The 20,186-nt window shown below is 52.3% G+C and overlaps 1 protein-coding gene across 1 annotated transcript; it reads right to left on the reverse strand.

Annotated features, from left to right (window-relative positions):
- Positions 1 to 16,734: 16,734 nt before the first annotated feature.
- LOC130859184 (intestinal-type alkaline phosphatase-like) lies at positions 16,735 to 19,676 on the reverse strand. Its single transcript, XM_057746487.1, has 11 exons — positions 19,610 to 19,676; positions 19,411 to 19,527; positions 19,180 to 19,295; positions 18,798 to 18,972; positions 18,547 to 18,719; positions 18,159 to 18,293; positions 17,996 to 18,068; positions 17,760 to 17,894; positions 17,486 to 17,677; positions 17,150 to 17,266; positions 16,735 to 17,030 (listed from the first exon to the last, which is right to left on the reverse strand). The coding sequence occupies exons 1-11, from the start codon at positions 19,674 to 19,676 to the stop codon at positions 16,735 to 16,737; spliced, it is 1,596 nt and encodes a 531-aa protein (XP_057602470.1).
- Between the last annotated feature and the right edge of the window lie 510 nt (positions 19,677 to 20,186).

The following is a 20,186-nucleotide window of genomic DNA, read 5'->3' on the forward strand; positions in this document are numbered from 1 at the left end:
AAACCTGGCGAAGCCAAAATAAATAATAAATAAATAAATATTTTTTTAAAAAGTTGTTACGCTTATAGTAATTTGTTACACAGCAAGAGAAAACCAAGAACCCGCTTTGGCAGTCCTGCCAGAAGGCCTGGGCCATCCCGCGAGGAGGGAGCTTGGTGCCAGGCTGAGGGCAGCTCCGGCTGCAGCTGGCACCTGGCACCTCTGGACGTGCACCCACTGCTGGTACCGCTGTGAGGCCAGAGCCCCTGCCTTGAGTCACAGGGGTGGAGGGGAGGCAGGCACTTGGCAGCTGGCCTTCCTGCTTGGGGGTCAGCCTGGGGCTGGGGACCCTGGCCTCCTGCTGCCTGTCCTCCAATCTGACCTCTCACTGCGTCCAGAGAATGTCTGTGGGAGCCCCTCGCCAGGCACCCTCAGCCCACAACCCGGGGCGGGAGGCTTCAGGCAGAGGTGGGCATGGATGTTCTCTGCAGAGGTGTCGGATGGGAGCTCTGGTTCTGGGCTCTTGTCCTCTATCCCAAAGCTCCTCATCAAGGACGACCCCCCCGCCAAAAACAACCACACACACACAGCTGAGAGGGAGGCCCCTGTGCCCAGCCCCCCTGAGTCCTCTGAGCCCTGCTGTCTCCTCCCCTCTGCAGCCCTGCTTTCTCTCCTACAAGGGACAATTAGGGGCCTTGCCTTTAATTAGCTAATGATCCCCTTCAGGTCCAATCACTTGAAATGATGAAGGGGTGCTGGGGGAGGGGACCTCAGCCCAGAGACCCTGTGAGGCCAGGAACAGGCCCTTCAGGTACCGCTGGCTCCTCTGGGCTCTGCCCATCCCAAGCCCCCTCCTTGCCATCACAGGCAACGGGCTGTGGTGACCCTGACAGGAAGATGTGTCGCAGGCTCTGGAGTCTACTCGCCTGTTCCCCACCCCCAGCCCCTGTGACCTTATATGCATCTTGCGGCAGGAGCTGAGCCACCTGTTGTGGCCTGTTCATCAGACAGTGAGCCCAAGAGGGACTTCCCTGGTGGTCCAGTGGTTAAGACTCCACGCTTCCACTGCAGAGGGCACGGGTTCAATTACTGGTCAGGGAACTAAGATCCAGCATGCCGTGTGGTGTGGTCAAAAAAACCAAAAAACAAAAACCAAAAACCAGTGAGCCCAAGGGGCCTGACTGTCAGAGCTGGAGGCCTACAGACCTCTGACTCTCCACCCCTTCTCCTCCCCATCCCCCTTAATCACCACCCCACTTGGGCTCTGTCCATCTGGCCCATACCCACAATGGCCTTTGGCCAAGGCCCTGTCACTCAGGCTGGGCAAGGAGGACAGGGTGATAGGAAGATATGGAGTCCCAACAGAGCTGAGGACAAGAGACCATGAACATGCAAAGTCGCAAGATAACCTTAGGTTAGGGGCTTCCCAGGTGGCGCAGTGGTTAAGAATCTGCCTGCCAATGCAGAGGACATGGGTTCGATCCCTGCTCCAGGAAGATCCCACATGCCATGGAGCAACTAAGCCCATGTGCCAAAAAACAAACAAACAAACAAACCTTAGGTTGGGACAAATGCAGTACAGGTTGTACCCAGGGCAACAGACAGAAACAACTGGGCACATCAGACAGGGAGACCCAGGAAGGGCCCTTGGAGGTGGGGTGTGGAGGGGAGGTCAGGACCCAGGTGTGGGCCCTGAGAGTCCTCCTGAGTCTCTGGGTAAAGCCAGCCTTGGCACCTGCCTGGTCCCCCACATTCAGCTCTCCCAACACAGTTCCTGAGCTGAGATCACAGTTGGGCCCCTGACTCTGTGCTGCCTTCCTTTGGGCCCTTTCTTGCTTGCTTGCTTGCTTTCCTTCCTTCTTACTTTCAATATTTATTTATTTATTTATTTATTTTGGTTGTGCAGGGTCTTAGTTGTGGCAGGCGGGCTCCTTAGCTGTGGCATGTGGGATCTAGTTCCCTGACCAGGGATCAAATTCAGGCCCCCTGCATTGGGAGCACAGAGTCTTAACCACTGTGCCATCAGGGAAGTCCCTTCCTTTGGGTTCTGAATGCCCTGCCCATCCCCCTGAAGAGCTTTCATCTCTCAGCTTGGGGTATGCATGTCCCCCAGACCCCAAAGGCAGCGGACATGGGTTCAAATCTCAGTTTCAGTGCTTGTGAGTTGGGTGAACCTGGGCAACTTTCTTTCTTCCCTGGGCCTTGGTTTCCTCCCTGTAAACTGGGGCCCATGACAGATGGGGGATACAGGGACTCGGTGTGGTGAAGCAGGCAGAGCGCTTGGACACAGCGTGTGCACAGGAGCTGCTCCACACATGTTATTGCAGGGGCTCCACCACAGCTGCTGGGCAGTGGGGGCCGGTCCAGGTCCGAGCAGGGGCCTGGTCCGAACATCCCAGGCCAAGCACCAGGCTCCAGGGTGGCCACGCAGGTCGGGCTGTGCCCTCAGGCAGCCTCCCTCAGGTGGGGACCCGCTTAGCCCTGGGGACTAGCAGGGGATCTGGGAAGCTTGAATCGGACCTAAAGGAGGACAGGCGGGCTGGGGACGGGGCACTCGGGCAGAGGGGACGCCAGGGCAAAGGCGCTGAGGTGGGGGTACAATTCCCTAAGGAGGCAGCACATCTGGGGGGCTTGAGTGAGGCGGTTGGAAAGGGGGCTGGAGCCGGACCAAGGGAGCCATGACGGAGGGTGTGGGGCGGGCATGGGCAAGGGGAGGAGACCCCTTCCTCCAGGAAGGAGGGGAGAACGAAGGGCCGGACTGAGCCAGGATGGGAGGGGAAGGAGGGGAGCGAGAGAGAAGCCTTTCCAAAGCGAGATGCTGCCGGCACTCGGCCCTGCAGTAAGGAAGGAGGAAGAGGAGAAAAGTTAAAGAAGAGCTGACTTGGATTGCGGGGAGCCTCCCCAGCCTGCAGGTCCAGGGGGCACCTGAGGCCAGAGGGCAGAGCTGGGGGGCTGGGCCACCGGCTGGGCCTGCTGGGGATGGAGCAGAGCTGGAGTAGGGAGTCTGGGCGGGGTGGGCTGAGGGGCAGGGGGAGAGCCAGGACACCAGAGAAGGCCTGGGATTTGGAGAGGTGTGGGCAAGACAACCTGTGTCCCTCTGTTGGGGACAGTGACACTAGGAACTTCTATGTGGGAGAAGCGGCGCAAGCCTGTGGGTACAGGGCTCTAAATCACACAGCTCCTGCTGTTCGATTTACCTAAAAAAATAGAGCACTGCTGGCATGGGCCTAGAGCTCACGCCAAAGTGGTCACAGAGCTCACCTTACCTTGGGGAGGGCTGGGAGGAGGACATGTGTGAAGAAGGGCCTTCTGCCCCAACATGCTTATGTTGTTAAAGTCTTATAAAACAAGAATGTATCGTATCTTTTTGTTCTCGACAGACTCCAGGAGGGGCCAGGCTGGCTTCATATTAGTGGCCCTCCTTGGAGGTCAAGCATTGAGCTTTGCACTTGGTAGACGCTGAATAGATGTGAATCATGAGTGTGCAGACTGCTGTCCACATTGAGTTGGGCCGCTCTGACCCCTTCCCTAGAATCCAGACCCTGTGATGCCCCACCCTGCAGGATGGGCTAGAATCTGGGAAGGAAGAGGCAGAGGGTCCCCTCACCTCTGCCCCCCTTTCTCCCTCCGGCCAGCTCTGGTCAATGCTGCCCTGCTCTCCCCGCCCCACACCAGGCGCCCAGCTGCCTCCTCGGGGCCTGGCTGTGTCCTGTCATTCTCCTGCTCCTCAGTCAGGGGGTTATTCTGACAACTAGAGGGGACACTGGGCGCCTCAAAAGGAGAGCGAGGGAGCTGGAGGCCAGATGCCTCGTGCCCTCCACTTACCTCCACTCAGCTCCCCTTTCTGAGGAGGCACAGAAGCACACAGCAGGCAGGGCCCGGTCACTCTTTAATGGTGGGCAGTGCAGGGGGGACTAGGACCGAGCGGCCATGCGCCCAGTCCCCAGTCAGCTCCCATGGGCCCTGGTTGCTGCGCTCAGGCCTGGGGGAGCCTCTGGGCTGGGGGTGGGGTGGGCTGGGGGATGAGGTGCTGTACAGACAGGCGAGATGGAGCCAGGCAGGCAGACAGGTGGCCTGGCTGGGAGCTGGGAGGCAGAGGAACAGATCAATGGCAGCTGGGAGTCTGGGAGAGGGATGGCCAGGAAGGGGGGTCCTACAGCTGACCCGGGAGGGAGGGCGGATGGATGAGGAGCTGAGGGCCTGGGTCCCCCAACCCCAGTGGCTGAAGCAGCAGAGTCCCTGGGGAAGCATGTTTGCCTTTGTGCCTTTCTGTCGGAAGAGAGTCGGCTCCCTGAGACAATATCCATTTTTATATTTCTTGGAAATTTCACGGCATTCATTTCAGGGAAAATAAAAGCTGTCATTGCTGGAGAAATGATACCAATCAGGGCCTGAAAAGGCTGGAAAATTATCCTCCTGGAGACAAAACGTTGAGGGAAAAATGCAGATTAAAAGCACAAAGAGCCACTTTGCCACCGCCCTGCCCTCCCCTCCCCTCCCCCTTTATGGAATCACCGCAGTTTACATAATTCCACCTCCCCTAGGGAGAATTAACTGGACCCAAGAAAAACTCATGGGTCAAAGGAGGACCCTGAGACGGCCAGAGATGGAGGCACAGAGCATCCAGAGCAGTAGCTCAGAGGTGGACAGATGGAGAGGCAAGGGACAGGCAGGATGGGGCAGAGGTGGCCGCTCAGGGCCAGTGGCCAGTAGCCAGGCTGATGAGCAGCCCCAAGGAGAGGACAGGACAATGGGTCCTTTAGTCCCTGTCTCATTGTGGTTTTTATCACATGGGGCTCCATGGCAGTCTTGGGCTGTCTCTGACACTGTTTAGGTCAGTCCAGCAAGCTGGAGCCATCAGGCCTGGGAATGCTGCTTCTCTGTGGCATCCCCTGCTAGGGACACTAGAAGCAGAGGGGGTGGTTAGCTCAGGGCAGAGAAAACAGAGACTCCAGAAACAGTCATTCATCCAAGAAGCCCTGAGATCTCTGTGTGGCACATGGGCCAGGCCCTGTGGGTGAGTGAGTGAGCCAGGCAGAAGTAGGCCCTGGGTCCAGGGGCTGGGAGTCATGGGAGGGAAGTCCCACCTGAAAAAAGCAAGTTGAGGGACTTCCCTGGTAGTCCAGAGGTTAAGCCTGCAAGCTTCCACTGCAGGGGACATGGGCTCAATCCCTGGTCGGGGAACTAAGATCCTGCATGCCATGCAGCGCAGCCAAAACAAAACAAAACAAAGCAAACAAAAACAAAAGCAAATTGAACCAGAAGAAGGGACTGGGTGGATAAATTCATAGTCCTCCTCTACCTGGCCTCTCCTCCCACCAGTCCAAATACCAGGGTCCTGAGGACCAAGGGCCTGTTCCAGGACAGGGGCTGCTGGGCAGAGCAGGCTCCCTCCCTCCCTGGCTCCTGGAGGGTGGGCTCTTTCATTACTCTCCAGTCGTTTTCTCCCCACCTGGGCCAGGGGCTTTCCAAGCTGTGGGTACCAGGGCCACTCAAGGTTTGGGGGAGGGGCTCAGTCTCAGAGCTGTGGTCCCTTCCTGAAGCAGCCTCTGCGGCTCTTCCACCACTGCCAACCCACACCTCAGGTGCCCGCGGGGCAGGACTGGGTATGGGCAGGAGCTGAAGGGAAGGACCAGGGGGTTCCTTATTGAAGGCCGCTCTGGTCCAGGAGCTGTGCCGGGCGGTACAGGCACTGTTTCAGCGCACCGCTCAGTCTTTCCGCGAGTCCTCCATGGACGGTGCTCCAGTCCTGTGAGCGGGGCTGGGTTGGGTCACTAGCCCCTTCATCTTCGGCTTGAGCCTCTTTCAGGCGGGCTGGTAGGCATCCTTGAGTGCGGACAACGGAGCGGCGGGAACCTGGGGCCCTCACTCCTCTCGGGACTGGAATCCCGGAGCCGAGAACCAGTGCCAGACCCTCGGGAGCGTGTTCCCGCAGCCGCCTTCCCCCACCCCCCGCCCCGAGCTGCCACCGAGCTGACAGGTAGCCAAGATCCAGGCAGGAAGGAGGGGGCGCGGGGAGCGGGCGGAGGAGGGTGGAGCCGCCGGCGCGCCCCCTCCCTCGGGGCCGGCGGGCGGCGCAGCGCGGCAAGGCGGCAGAGGAGGCGGCGGGCGCACGGTGAGAGCGGCCGCCCGCCCCGCTGCGCCCCGGCTCCGGCCCCGGCTCCATCAGCTCTGTTTCCGCTCCGCCCGGGCGCGCACCTGCCGGGTAAGCGGCTCCCGAGCCCGCTGCCGCCGCGGCCACCATCAGCCACCTCCGCCGCCGCCGCCGCCGCTGCCGCTGCGCCGAGCCTCCAGGCTTTGTCTGGGTCTTCACAGCTCCGGCTCCGGCTGCGACTGCGACTCCCGGGCTCGGTTCTCTGGCTCCGAGGAGTGCCCGGCGCGGCGCGGGAGGCTCGGCAGCCAGGGCTCGGGGCGCGCGGGGCCAGCTCGCTCCGCGCCGGGGATGCAACTTCGTCCAAGTTTGGGTTCCGGGGAGAACCTGTTGAAGCCGGGAGGGGCCCGGGGCGAAGATGGGGGAGGGGACCGCTTGCGGGTCCTTTAGGGCCGTCGGGGGTTTCTCCGTGATCCCAGGCGGGATGGCGCGCCGGCGCGGGCTGCTTGGGAGAGGGACTGGCGGGCGTTCTGGCCACTGAATAGAGAAGATGGGCCTGGGGCTGGCTCTGCGGGCATTCTCGGGGACAAAGTTTGGTTCTTTAGTCGCTTTCTTGAGCGTCTAGTTCCAGCGCGGAAAGCTGAGGGCGGCTTCAGGGTCGGCAAAGACGCGCTGCTGTCCACACCTCCTTTCCCTGCCTCTTGCTTTTCCTTTCCCCCCACCTGGCCTTGGCTCTGGCAGGTTGGGAACATGAACTACAAAGAGAAGAGAAACAGCCTTTCATGGAAGGCCTACTACACGCCAGGCCCTGTGACCCGCCCGGTGCTCCCCTGCTTTATTACAGGGGCCTCCCAAACCTGCATCAGGCATATGTGTGCGGGGAGAGAGGAGGTTAAAGGACAGACTGTGCCTGCAGTAGCTGGTGGCCACTCTGAGCCTTCCCCCTCACTCTATCCCCAAGTGGCGCAGACAGGCCACACCCCAGACCCACTGGCTGTTGGGGACTCAGAGTGGCCTCCATCCTTTGGACTTAGGCCTGTGCACTTCCTCGTGGTATTTGTAGGCCCTTACAACCCCAGTACCTCTCTGGGCTTGCTGCTTGGGGGTCTTTGCTCTGGGCACCTTGAGGTATTCCTAATAACAGCGTGAAACCCTCCTGGTTAGCGAGGCATTTAAAAACTAAGCTATCCCAACATGAAGACAAACCCAGACAGTTTTTTTCCCCAGAGATGTTTAAAGTGATGTGCTGTTTTGCTGTGCAGTAGAAGCTAACACAACACTGTAAAGCAACTGTACTCCAATAAAAATTAATTAAAAAAAACATAGGGACTTCCCTGGTGGTCCAGTGACTAGGGTTCCATGCTCCCAATGCAGGGGGCCTGGGTTCGATCCCTGGCCTGGGAACTACATCCCACATGCCTCAACTAGGAGTTTGCATGCCACAACTAAAGATCCCACATGCTGCAACGAAGACCCAGCACAGCCAAATAAATAAATAAATAAATAAATATTAAGTAAATAAATAAAGCGATGTGTTGTTCCACCAGTACCTTTTCATATTTCCCTAAGCAGTGATAAATATTTGGAAGGCTCATTTAAAGTTTCTTGCATGATAGCATCAGGAAAAAACACCTACCACCAGGCAAACATTTTTTCTTTCTGTTGCAGTAAAAATGCAGAAACAATGAACAGAAAATGATTTGTTGACAAACAAAAAGGCATTTCTTTGTCAGCAAATACTGTTGGGAGATGTAGAGAAAGAACTGCTGTAGATTGGGAAAAAAAGCAAATTACCTAGTGTAGAGGGTTGCTATACAGTTGGCTGAAAGTACAGATGTTTCTTTTTTGTTTTTAATTAATTAATTTATTCATTTTGTCTACATTGGGTCTTTGTAGCTGTGTGCAGGCTTTCTCTAGTTGTGCTGAGAGGGGCTACTCTTCATTGCGGTGCATGCGCTTCTCATTGTGGTGGCCTCTCTTGTTGCGGAGCATGGGCTCCGGTAGTTGTGGCACTTGGGTTCAGTAGTTGTGGCTCTAGAGCGCAGGCTCAGTAGTTGTGGCACACAGGCGTAGCTGCTCTGTGGCATGTGGGATCTTCCAGGACCAGGGCTCAAACCCATGTCACCTACATTGGCAGATGGATTCTTAACCACTGCAGCATCAGGGATTTCACAGTACAGTTGTTTCTATACATCTCAGCTCAAGGTATTTGCTGTATTCTGTTCCAGTAATGAAATACACAAACCACTTAATTTTATGTGTGAGCCACAGAGTAAGATATAGCTGGGAAGATATATTTCCAACAGTTCATACTTTGTTTAATAAAAGTAATGTCCATGTGGGGAAAACAGTGGAAGTGCACCCATGGATGGAACACCTACTCCGAAAGGATTTGATTTTAAAGGATTCTGGATGCAGAAAAGGTGCAGTGGCAGCAGAACCTGCAACACTCACTCACTGGCCCATCCATGGTCATCCATGGCAGGGAAGAACTAGAAACCTCAAGGGCACATAAAATGCTGTAGGAGCCGTCAGTGGTGCTAATTTTCTGAAACCAAGATTGTCCGAGTGGAGGAGAAGCTTTATGATAGATACGTGGTAATGAGACTGGGTGTGACCATGAGTGCTTGCCGCCCCAGCCCCACAGAATGAGCTGTTTTTTTTTTTTTTAATTTTTTTTTATTTTTTTATTTTTTTGGGGGTACACCAGGTTCAATCAACTGTTTTTATACACATATCCCCGTATTCCCTCCCTTCCTTGACGCCCCCCCCTCGAGTCCCCCCCACCCTCCCTGCCCCAGTCCTCTAAGGCATCTTCCATCCTCGAGTTGGACTCTCTTTGTTATACAACAACTTCCCACTGACTATTTTACAGTTGGTAGTATATATATGTCTGTGCTACTCTCTTGCTTCGTCTCAGTTTCCCCTTCACCCCCCGCCCCCTCCCATACCTCGAGTTCTCCAGTCCATTCTCTGTATCTGCGTCCTTGTTCTTGTCACTGAGTTCATCAGTACCATTTTTAGATTCCGTATATGTGAGTTAGCGTACAATATTTGTCCTTCTCTTTCTGACTTACTTCACTCTGTATGACAGACTCTAGGTCTAGCCACCTCATTACATATAGCTCCTTCTCATCCCTTTTTATAGCTGAGTAATATTCCATTGTATATATATGCCACATCTTCTGTATCCATTCATTTGTTGATGGGCATTTAGGTTGCTTCCATATCCTGGCTATTGTAAATAGTGCTGCAATAAACATTATGGTACAAGTTTCTTTTGGGATTCTGGTTTTCTTTGGGTATATGCCCAGGAGTGGGATGACTGGATCATATGGTAGTTCTATTTGTAGTTTTTTAAGGAACCTCCAAATTGTTTTCCATAGTGGCTGTACCAACTTACAGTCCCACCAACAGTGCAGGAGAGTTCCCTTTTCTCCACACCCTCTCCAACATTTGTGGTTTCCAGACTTTGTGATGATGGCCATTTTGATTGGTGTGAGGTGATACCTCATTGTGGCTTTGACTTGCATTTCTCTGATGATGAGTGATGTTGAGCATCTTTTCATGTGTTTGTTGGCGATCTGTATGTCTTCTTTGGAGAAATGTCTATTTAGGTCTTCTGCCCATTTGTGGATTGGGTTATTTGCTTTTTCGGTATGAAGCTGCATGAGCTGCTTGTATATTTTGGAGGTTAATCCTTTGTCCGTTGTTTCATAGGCAATTATTTTTTCCCATTCTGAGGGTTGCCTTTTAGTCTTGTTTATGGTTTCTTTTGCTGTGCAAAAGCTTTTGTTTCATGAGGTCCCATTCGTTTATTCTTGATTTTATTTCCATGATTCTAGGAGGTGGGTCAAAAAGGATGTTGCTTTGATGTATGTCATAGAGTGTTCTGCCTATGTTTTCCTCTAGGAGTTTTATAGTGTCTGGCCTTACATGTAGGTCTTTAATCCATTTGGAGTTTATTTTTGTGTATGGTGTTAGGAAGTGTTCTAATTTCATTCTTTTACATGTTGCTGTCCAATTTTCCCAGCACCACTTATTGAAGAGGCTGTCTTTTTTCCATTGTATACTCGTGCCTCCTTTGTCAAAGATAAGGTGCCCATATGTGTTTGGGCTTACCTCTGAGTTCTCTATTCTATTCCATTGATCATCCTTTCTATTTTTGTGCCAGTACCATACTGTCTTGATCACTATGGCCTTGTAGTATAGTTTGAAGTCAGGAAGCCTGATTCCACCAACTCCATTTTTCCTTCTCAAGAATGCTTTGGCTATTCGGGGTCTTTTGCGTTTCCATACAAATCGTAAGATTTCTTGCTCTAGTTCTGTGAAAAATGCCATTGGTAATTTGATCGGGATTGCATTGAATCTGTAAATTGCTTTGGGTAGTACAGTCATTTTCACAATGTTGATTCTTCCAATCCAGGAACATGGTATGTCCCTCCATCTGTTTGTGTCGTCTTTGATTTCTTTCATCAATGTCTTAAAGTTTTTTGCATACAGATCTTTTGCCTCCTTAGGCAGGTTTATTCCTAGGTATTTGATTCTTTTGGTTGCAATGGTGAATGGGAGAGTTTCCTTAATTTCTCTTTCTGCTCTTCCGTTGTTAGTGTATAGGAATGCAAGAGATTTCTGTGCATTAATTTTGTATCCTGCTACTTTACTAAACTCATCAATTAGTGCTAGCAGCTTTCTGGTAGAGTCTTTAGGGTTTTCTATATATAATATCATGTCATCTGCAAAGAGTGACAATTTTACTTCTTCTTTTCCAATTTGGATTCCTTTGATTTCTTTTTCTTCTCTGATTGCTGTGGCTAACACTTCCAAAACTATGTTGAATAACAGTGGTGAGAGTGGACACCCTTGTCTTGTTCCTGTTCTTAGAGGGAATTCTTCCAGTTTTTCCCCATTGAGAACGATGTTGGCTTTTGGTTTTTCATATATGGCTTTTATTATGTTGAGGTAATTTCCTTCTATGCCCATTTTCTGGAGAGCTTTTATCATAAATGGATGTTGAACTTTGTCAAAAGCTTTTTCTGCATCTATTGAAATGATCATATGGTTTTTATCCTTCAATTTGTTGATATGATGTATCACGTTGATTGATTTGCATATATTGAAGAATCCTTGCATCCCAGGGATAAACCCCACTTGATCATGGTGTATGATTTTTTTAATGTGCTGTTGGATTCTGTTAGCTAGAATTTTGTTGAGGATTTTTGCATCTATATTCATCAGTGATATTGGTCTGTAGTTTTCTTTTTTTGTGACATCTTTGCCTGGTTTTGGTATCAGGGTGATGGTAGCCTCATAGAATGAGTTTGGGAGTGCTCCGCCTTCTGCAATATTTTGGAAGAGTTTGAGAAGGATAGGTGTTAGCTCTTCTTGAAATGTTTGATAGAATTCGCCCGTGAATCCATCTGGTCCTGGGCTTTTGTGTGTTGGGAGATTTTTAATCACTGCCTCAATTTCTGTACTTGTGATTGGTCTGTTCATGGTTTCTATTTCTTCCTGGTTCAGTCTTGGAAGATTGTATTTTTCTAAGAATGTATCCATTTCTTCCAGGTTATCCAATTGATTGGCATATAGTTGCTTGTAGTAGTCTCTCATGATGTTCTGTATTTCTGAGGTGTCCGTTGTGACTTCTCCTTTTTCATTTCTAATTCTGTTGATTTGCATCTTCTCCCTTTTTTTCTTGATGAGTCTGGCTAATGGTTTATCAATTTTGTTAATCTTCTCAAAGAACCAGCTTTTAGTTTTATTTATTTTTCTTATGGTTTCTTTCCTTTCTTTTTCATTTGATTCTGCTCTGATCTTTATGATTTCTTTCCTTCTGCTCACTTTGGGGTTTCTTTGTTCTTCTTTCTCTAGTTGTTTTAGGTGTAAGGTTAGGTTGTTTATTCGATCATTTTCTTGTTTCTTAAGGTAGGACTGTATTGCTATAAACTTCCCTCTTAGAACTGCTTTTGCTGCATCCCATAGGTTTTGGGTTGTTGTGTTTTCATTGTCATTTGTTTCTAGATATTTTTTGATTTCCTCTTTGATTTCTGTAGTGATTCCTTGGTTGTTTAGGAGTGAATTGTTTAGCCTCCATGTGTTTGTCTTTTTTGCAGTTTTTTTCCTGTTATTGATATCTAGTCTCATGGCGTTGTGGTCTGAGAAGATGCTTGATATGATTTCAATTTTCTTGATTTTGCTGAGGTTTGATTTGTGACCCTCGAAAATGTTCCGTGTGCACTTGAGAAGAAAGTGTAGTCTGTCGTTTTTGGATGGAATGTCCTATAAATATCAATTAAGTCGAGAGGGTCTAATGTGTCATTTAAAGCTTGTGTGTCTTTATTTATTTTCTGTTTGGATGATCTGTCCATTGATGTAAGTGGTGTGTTCAAGTCTCCCACTATAATTGTGTTACTGTCGATGTCCCCTTTTATAGCTGTTAGCATTTGCCTTATGTATTGAGGTGCTCCTATATTGGGGGCATAGATATTTACCATTGTGATATGTTCTTCTTGGATGGATCCCTTGATCATTATGTAGTGTCCTTCCTTGTCTCTTTTAATAGTCTTTACTTTCAAGTCTAATTTGTCTGATATGAGTATTGCTACTCCAGCTTTCTTTTGACTTCCATTTGCATGGAATATCTTTTTCCATCCTTTCACTTTCAGTCTAAATGTATCCCTTGGTCTGAAGTGGGTTTCTTGTAGGCAGCATATAGAAGGGTCTTGTGTTTGTATCCATTCAGCCAGTCTGTGTCTTTTGGTTGGAGCATTTAATCCATTGACACTTAAAGTGATTATTGACATGTGTGTTCCAATGACCATTTTCTGAATTGTTTTGGGTTTGTATTTGTAGGTGTTTTCCTTTTCTTGTGTTTCCTACTTAGAGAAGTTCCTTTAGCACTTGTTGTAAGGCTGGTTTGGTGGTGCTGAGTTCTCTTAACTTTTGCTTGTCTGGAAAGCTTTTGATTTCTCCCTCAAATCTGAATGAGATTCTTGCTGGGTAGAGTATTCTTGGCTGTAGGTTTCTCTCTTTCAGGACTTTCAGTATATCCTGCCATTCCCTTCTGGCCTGCAGAGTTTCTGTAGAAAGGTCAGCTGTTATCCTGATGGGTTTTCCCTTATATGTTGTTTGTTGCTTTTCTCTTGCTGCTTTTAATATTTTTTCTTTGTGTTTAATTGTCGTTAGTTTGATTAATATGTGTCTTGGTGTATTTCTCCTTGGGTTTATTCTGTATGGGACTCTCTGTGCTTCTTGGACTTGGTGAATTATTTCCTTTCCCATGTTGGGGAAGTTTTCCACTATAACCTCTTCAAATATTTTCTCAGACCCTTTCTTGTTTTCTTCTTCTTCTGGAATGCCTATAATTCGAATGTTGGTACGTTTAAGGTTATCACTGAGGTCTCTGAGGCTGTCTTCTAGTCTTTTTTTTTTTTTTTCTTTTTCCTGCTCTGTGGCAGTTATTTCCCCCATTCTATCTTCCAACTCACTTATTCGTTCTTCTGCCTCAGTCATTCTGCTGGTTATAGCATCTAGAGTATTTTTAATTTCAGTTATTTTGTTATCCATTGCTGTTTGTTCATGGCAGGGTATTGAAGAGGGCTGTCATCAGTCCTCCTGCCCTCTTTCTTCCCAACTTCCTTTCCTTTGTAAAGACCAATGTACTGAGATTTCTCGAGGTGACAAGAGCTATCAGTCTTGGGCACCCATTAGAAAGTTTGAAGAAATAAAGTTTCCCTGCATCTGCCCTTTCAAGGTCAAGATGTTGAAAGTGATGCTTGAGAGCGTGTCCTTGAAGGACATGAGTTTGTGTCCAGCACTGTGTATGGCTGATAAAACCCCTCATGCCTACACATATAGAAAAAACTTGGAAACAGAAACTGGTTTAACATTTAGGTATAATTTACATACCACAAAATGCACCCTTTTCAAGTGTACAATTCAGTGGTTTTCAGGCTATTGAAAGTTGTGCAAACATCACCCCTAATTCCAGAATAATCTGTTTTTTTGTTTGTTTTTTGTTTTTCGGCCAGGATCGTAGTTCCCTGACCAGGAATCGAATCCGTGACCCCTGCATTGGGAGCACAAAGTCTTAACCACTGGACCACCAGGGAAGTCCCCAGAATAATCTATTTTTAAAACTTGTAGTTTTTGGGACTTCCCTGGCGGTCCAGTGGTTAAGACTCCGAGCTTCCAATGCAAGGGGCGCAGGTTCGATTCCTGGTCAGGGATCTAAGATCCCACATGCCACATGGCACGGCCAAAAAGTCAAAACAAAACAAACCTGTAGTTTTCTGACTTCCCTGGTGGTCCAGTGGATAAGACTGAGCTCTCGCAATGCAGAGAGCCCCGGTTCAATCCCTGGTTGGGAAACTAGATCCCTCATGCATGCTACAACTAAGAGCCCTCATCCTCATTGCCGTAAGTAAGAAGTTTACATGTCACAACTAAGACCTGGTGCAGACAAAATAAATAAATAAAAATAAAATAAATATTAAAACCCATGGTTTTAAAATGCAGAGTTCCCTTGGGTTTTGAAACCAATTATAAAACATGAACAGGCAGCACCTTCCCTTTGGTTTGTTAGACCAAATAACTGACAACAGGGAAGGCAGAACCATACTAGCTGCACTGTAACAAAATGCCTTTGCACAATTGGTGGATGGAGTTTAAAAACGAATCTGATAGTTTAGTAAGTCCACCTGCAGCTCCACAGTTTTGTGACAACTACTAACACCCAGAGTTCAAGTAAACTGCCCTGAGAGCCTGGCCTTCAAGTTGGTATTTTGCACTGTTAAATCAAAGTTGTAAATAATGAAGCATACTCACATACTGACATTTCTAGCGAGAGCAAAATGATTTCTTACACCTTTGTAAATATACAAAGAAATTTGCAATTTTGTAAAATGTATTGGAAAATATGGCTGACTTCACCTTTATAAGACTCTTTGAAATGTTCCCTCTGGGGTGGGTTAGATAGTCAGTGTAGTTCTATTGGCGTGGATGCTCTAGAAGGTTTTCAGACAGATGTCAGAAATGTTAGGTGTCTGCACTTCCTCTCTGGTTTCCCAGCTCCCACCTCTGCCCTGAGCCCTGAGCCCCTCAGCAAAAGAAAGAGAAACAGAAATGACCCTTCCGCCTCAGTGGCCAGCAGGATATTTTCTAAGAGTCAGGTCCTGTTATGCCCCTGCTCAAAGCCTTCCAGTCACATCCCACACTCTGGATTAAGTTCAACCTCCTCCCCCTGGGACTTCCCTGGCAGTCCAGTGATTAACACCTCGTCTTCCAATGCACGGGGTGTGGGGTTCGATCCCTGGTCGGGGAGCTAGGATTCCACATGCCTCGCCACCAAAAACACCAAAAAATTTAACACGGAAGCAATATTGTAACAAATTCAATAGACTTTAAAAATGGTCCATAGCAGGACTTCCCTGGTGGTGCAGTGGTTGAGAATCCACCTGCTAATGCAGGGGACATGGTACAATCCCACGTCTAGGAAGATCCCACATGCCACGGAGCAACAAGCCTGTGCGCCACAACTACTGAGCCCGCGTGCGGCAACTACTAAGGCCCGTGTGCCAATATCCCTTGCTCTGCAAAAAGAGAAGCTCCCACTCGGCACAACTAGAGAAAGCCTATGGGCAGCAACAAAGAGCCAACACAGCCAAAAAAAAAAAAAAATCCACATCAAAAACAATATTAAGAAAACAGAAAACTCCTCCCCCCTGCACCCACATCCCTCTTATCCCTCAGCTCTTACCTTCTGTACCTGCCCCACTCCCCCCACCTCTGGTCCTGCTACGGCCTCAGCTGCACCTGCCTCAGGGCCCCTGCACCACTGCCTTCTGCATTGCTCCAGCCCTCATGTCCTTTGGTCTTTGCTCAACTGTCAGCTCCTCAGGCAGCCCGTCCCTCACTCCTGACCTGAACCACCCTCCACCCCTCACACACACACACACACACACACACTATGCCCCTACTTGTTCAGAATTTTTCTTCCTAGAACATATCAGTCCTGGCATCACACTGTATAACAGTTTATTTGATACTTGCTTTGTCCCCCCCAGGAGGGCAGGGCACCTGCCCGGCACCCACAGCTCCCCCGCAGCTCCTTGGCTCTCCCAGCCTGGAATGGGCACCGGGGGTGCTGGGCCAGGGGTCGTGGGCACACCATCACAGCAGCTGAGCGACGTGGGCCAAGTCTCCTCTCCTTTCTGTGTCGCTGTCTCCTCTCTGTCCCGGTGCTGCTGGGTTCCCAGGAGGGGCAGCTGAGGACTTTGTGTCAAAGGCCCCCCTGGCCCGTCCTGGCCCCAGCAGCCAGCAAGGGGCCTACAGGGAGGGTTCCAGGAGGACAAAAGCCATGCCTCTCCAGGCACCCCCACCTGGGGTCTGGTGGGTCGTGAACCCCTCGGGGATGCATCTGGGAGCCTCCTCCCTGGGTCTTCAGGCAGGGCTATGGGGGGGAGGGGGCAGCGGCGGAGACTAGGTGGTCTGAGCCTCAGCCTTTCCTGGGCCCCAGGCGGCTCCGCACAACATCCTGGCCACCGGGGTTGGGGGCACTGAGGAGGACCACAGGCATCACAGGAAAATCACTCAAGCCCCAGGGTGGTTGGGGTCCCCTGAGGCATCGCGGTGGCGGAGGAGACCCTGAGCCCGGGGGGGTGGGGTCAGTGCAGGACAGGCAGCCGCCGCAGCAGCAGCGCCCCGACCAGCAGCGCCAGCGAGGGCGGGCAGGCCATCTGGTGCGCGGCGGCGGTGGGGCCGGCGGGGGGCTGCTGGTGGCAGTCGGTGGTGTAGGGCTCCACGCAGGCGGCGAAGGCCATGAGGTGCGCCACGAAGTTCTGCTCCTGCACGCCGTGCATCAGGTGCGCCCACGGGCCACGCGCAAACACTGCCACGTCCTCCCCGCCGTGGGTCTCGCTCCCCAGGGGCACGGCCGCCTGCTGCCGGTACGCGGGGTCCCCTGCCCGGAGGGTGGGAGTTCAGGGTGGGCAGGGAGGTGGCCTCCCCCTCCCCCCAGTTCCCGGCCCAGGTCCTCCCTTCCCCATCCCCTGCATCCCATGGCCCATCGGCTACACTCACTGCTCTCGAATTCAGCCACATCAGGCCTTGAAACCCTGTTCATGTTGTACCCTGGACCATTGCCATAAAGGAGGGACGTGTAGGACTTGCCATCTCTGGCCTTGCCCTCCGCCAGCCCTGCAGGGAGGAGGGGACCCGGTGATCACACTGTCCAGTCTCGGTGCGCCTCCTGTGTGCTGAGCCGAGGCACTTCTTGCCTATTCACTGCCTTACTCCTCACGAGAGCTCTGCAGGGCAGTTGCTCTTATTACCCATTTGGCAGATGAGGAAACTGGCTGAGAGCAAGTTTGGCCATGGAACTTAGGAAAAAGCAGCTGCCACTCTCCCTGGGCTTACCAAAAACAGAGCTTCCACGCAGTGGGTAGCCACCAAAAGTGAAGACATGAGAGTGGTCAGCGGTGACCAGGGTCAGTGTGTCCGCTTCTTCAGTGAGGCGGCTAGCCCTGGCAATGGCAGTGTCGAACATGACAGCCTCGGTCAGCGCCCTGTAAGCTCTGCTTTCATGGTGACCATGGTCGATGCGGCCTCCTGCAAGAAGGTGACATATAAGATGCGAAACCCGCCAGACGGCCTCCTTCCCTGCTCTGTTCACCAAGGGGCTGCCACTCACCCTCCACGAAGAGGTAGAAGCCACGGGGGTTCCTGCTCAGCACCCGTAGGGCCGCCTCTGTCATCTCCTCCAGGGATGGGTCCTTGGTGTGGTCTCGCTGGATTTCATACTTCATGTCTCCTGGCTCAAAGAGGCCTGTGGGAAAGGGGACCAGTGGTGACCGGCAAGCTGGGGAGTGGGGAGGACCGATGGCACCCATCCCAAGGGAGGACCGTGGGGGTGGGTGGGGTCCTTACCCATGAGGTGTGTTACACTGGGGTCCGTCGACGCCTGAACGAGCGCCGTGCGGTTCCACACGTACTGGGCACCCTGGGAGGGGCAGAACCAGGCCTCAGCCCATAGCCTGACACCCTGCAGCCCCTGCCCTGCTGTACCCCTGCGCCCACGAGCCCCCATCACCTGGTGCTTGGCCTGCCATTCCTGCACCAGGTTCTGTTTGTCCTTCCGCATTCCATTCTGACTGGCATCGTCTGGGTATTCAGGGTCTGGGGTCCCCTCAGGAAACATGTACTTCCGGCCTCCACCCAGGATCACCTGGGACCAGGGATCAGGGCAGGGGGCTTTGGAGCCAGGCCGGCCCCTTGCTCCCTCCTCAGACAGCGCCTAGCTCCACAGACCTGGTCTGTGGGATTGGCTTGTCCCCACGGATCACTTTCACGTGGAGCCCCTGCCACACACACCCCCCGGAGACCCTGCCAGGCCCGAGGGCTGTGGGATGCCTGGGACGGTGGCGGGTGTGTGTCCCACCCCCTCTGCCCAGCCCAGCCCCTTGCCCCTCATGTCTCACGTCAATGTCCATGTTGTGGACGAGCTGCGTGGCGATGTCCTGGCAGCCCTGCGTCAGCGCCTGGGCAGGCATGTCGGCGTCTGAGTACCAGTTACGATTCACCGTGTGTGCATAGGTGCCGGCTGGCGAGGCATGCTGCACCCTTGTGGTGGTCACCACTCCCACTGACTTCCCTGGGGGTGGCAGAGGTCAGGATGGGCCCCTGAGGTCTCTGAGCCTGTCCCTACCCACAAAGCTGGCCCCAAGCCCACCTGCTTTCTTGGCCCGGTTCATCACAGACGTGACCTCATTGCCACGTGTCGTGTTGCACTGGTTGTAGCGGGCGGCTGCACTTACACCAATGGTCCTATAGTTGGCCTTGACCCCACACAGGTAAGCAGTGGCCGTGGCTGCGCTGTCTGGCACCTGTCTGTCCACGTTGTATGTCTGGGGGCAGAGATGCTTTCAGCTCTGCTGGGGCAGACGTCTAGATCCTGCTGGGGTGGATGTCTAGATCCTGACCCAGGCCCTAGGGCCCATCCTCCCTGCCACCAGGCCATACCTTAGCCCCCTGGGGCCTTCCGTCCTGCCGTGCTCCCTGGCCCCACCACCACCCCTCCGGGGTAGAGCACCCTGAGGCCACTCGGCCCTTACCTTGGACAGAGCCAGGTATGGGAATTGGTCCATGGCCAGGGGTGTCTCAGGTCCTAGCTTGCCATTCATCTGCCCCTTTAGGATCCGAGTGGCTGTCACCGTGGGCACCCCCATCCCTGAAGGTACACACACTGTCAGGCCTCAGTCCACAGGGCCAACCTGTGTCTGCAGGCAGACTAGGGCTTGAGGGTTGTGGGGGCGACAGGGGATGGACAGGCCTAGCACACTCACCGTCCCCCAAGAAGAGAATGAGGTTCTTGGCAGCTGTCTGGATGGGCTGCATCTTCTTAGCGACATCCAGGGCCTGGGCTGCCTGGCGGTTCCAGAAGGCAGGGTCTTCCTCCTCAACTGGCCAAGGGGAGAGTGGAGTCAGGTCAGCCTTGGGCTAGCACCCTGTCTGTAGGGAGGCAGCTTGGAGGCCCCTCGTTACCTGGGATGAAGCCGAGGGAGAGCCGCAGCCGCAGGCCCAGCAGCAGCAGCACCCGGGCCCCCCGCATGCCTGTGATGGTGGAGGGCCGCACGGCTGGGATCCTGGGGAGGAGGATCTCGGGCAAGGATGGGACAGAACAGTTCAAGCTGCAGGAAAAAATGCCGGGTCTTAGATCGGGAGGATATTGTCCCTGAGGTAAAAGGCTCCATGTCCCTCCCAGTGCCTGAGGTGGCCACACCCTGCCCCTGCCCCTGCCCTGTGACTTTAAGCCATGTTGCCAGAGGGAAGAGGCAGGTGTGGCTGAGCTTGCAGGGGTCCTGAAGCAGGCAGGTCCTTCCCTCACAGGATGGTCCCCAGCTGGCTCCTCAGGGCGGGGTGGGGATTAGGGGGCAGAGGCCCTTTGCCTGAGGACCATTTGCAAGGTCCTGATGGGGGCCACTCCCATCTCTCTGTGCTCACCAAGTCCTGTGGGAGAACCATCTCTCCTTCATTCACCTCCTGGGTTCAGTATTTTCTGGAAGCCCACCTTGGCCTGGTTTGGTTCTGGGCACGGAGGGAGGTGGGGTTGGAAGAGCAC

This window comes from Hippopotamus amphibius, chromosome 8 (genome assembly GCF_030028045.1).
Source record: "Hippopotamus amphibius kiboko isolate mHipAmp2 chromosome 8, mHipAmp2.hap2, whole genome shotgun sequence".
In the NCBI taxonomy this organism is placed as follows: Eukaryota; Metazoa; Chordata; class Mammalia; order Artiodactyla; family Hippopotamidae; genus Hippopotamus; species Hippopotamus amphibius.

What these genes read in the sequence shown, in the direction of transcription:
- LOC130859184 (XM_057746487.1), bottom strand. Translation starts at nt 19,676, where the DNA reads ATGCGGGGGGCCCGGGTGCTGCTGCTGCTGGGCCTGCGGCTGCGGCTC. An exon ending in AATGGCAGGCCAAGCACCAG is followed by an intron (nt 18,069 to 18,158) that starts GTGATGGGGGCT and finishes TGCCCCTCCCAG; the next exon opens with GGTGCCCAGTACGTGTGGAA. An exon ending in GCGTGGAAGCTCTGTTTTTG is followed by an intron (nt 17,267 to 17,485) that starts GTAAGCCCAGGG and finishes TCCTCCCTGCAG; the next exon opens with GGCTGGCGGAGGGCAAGGCC.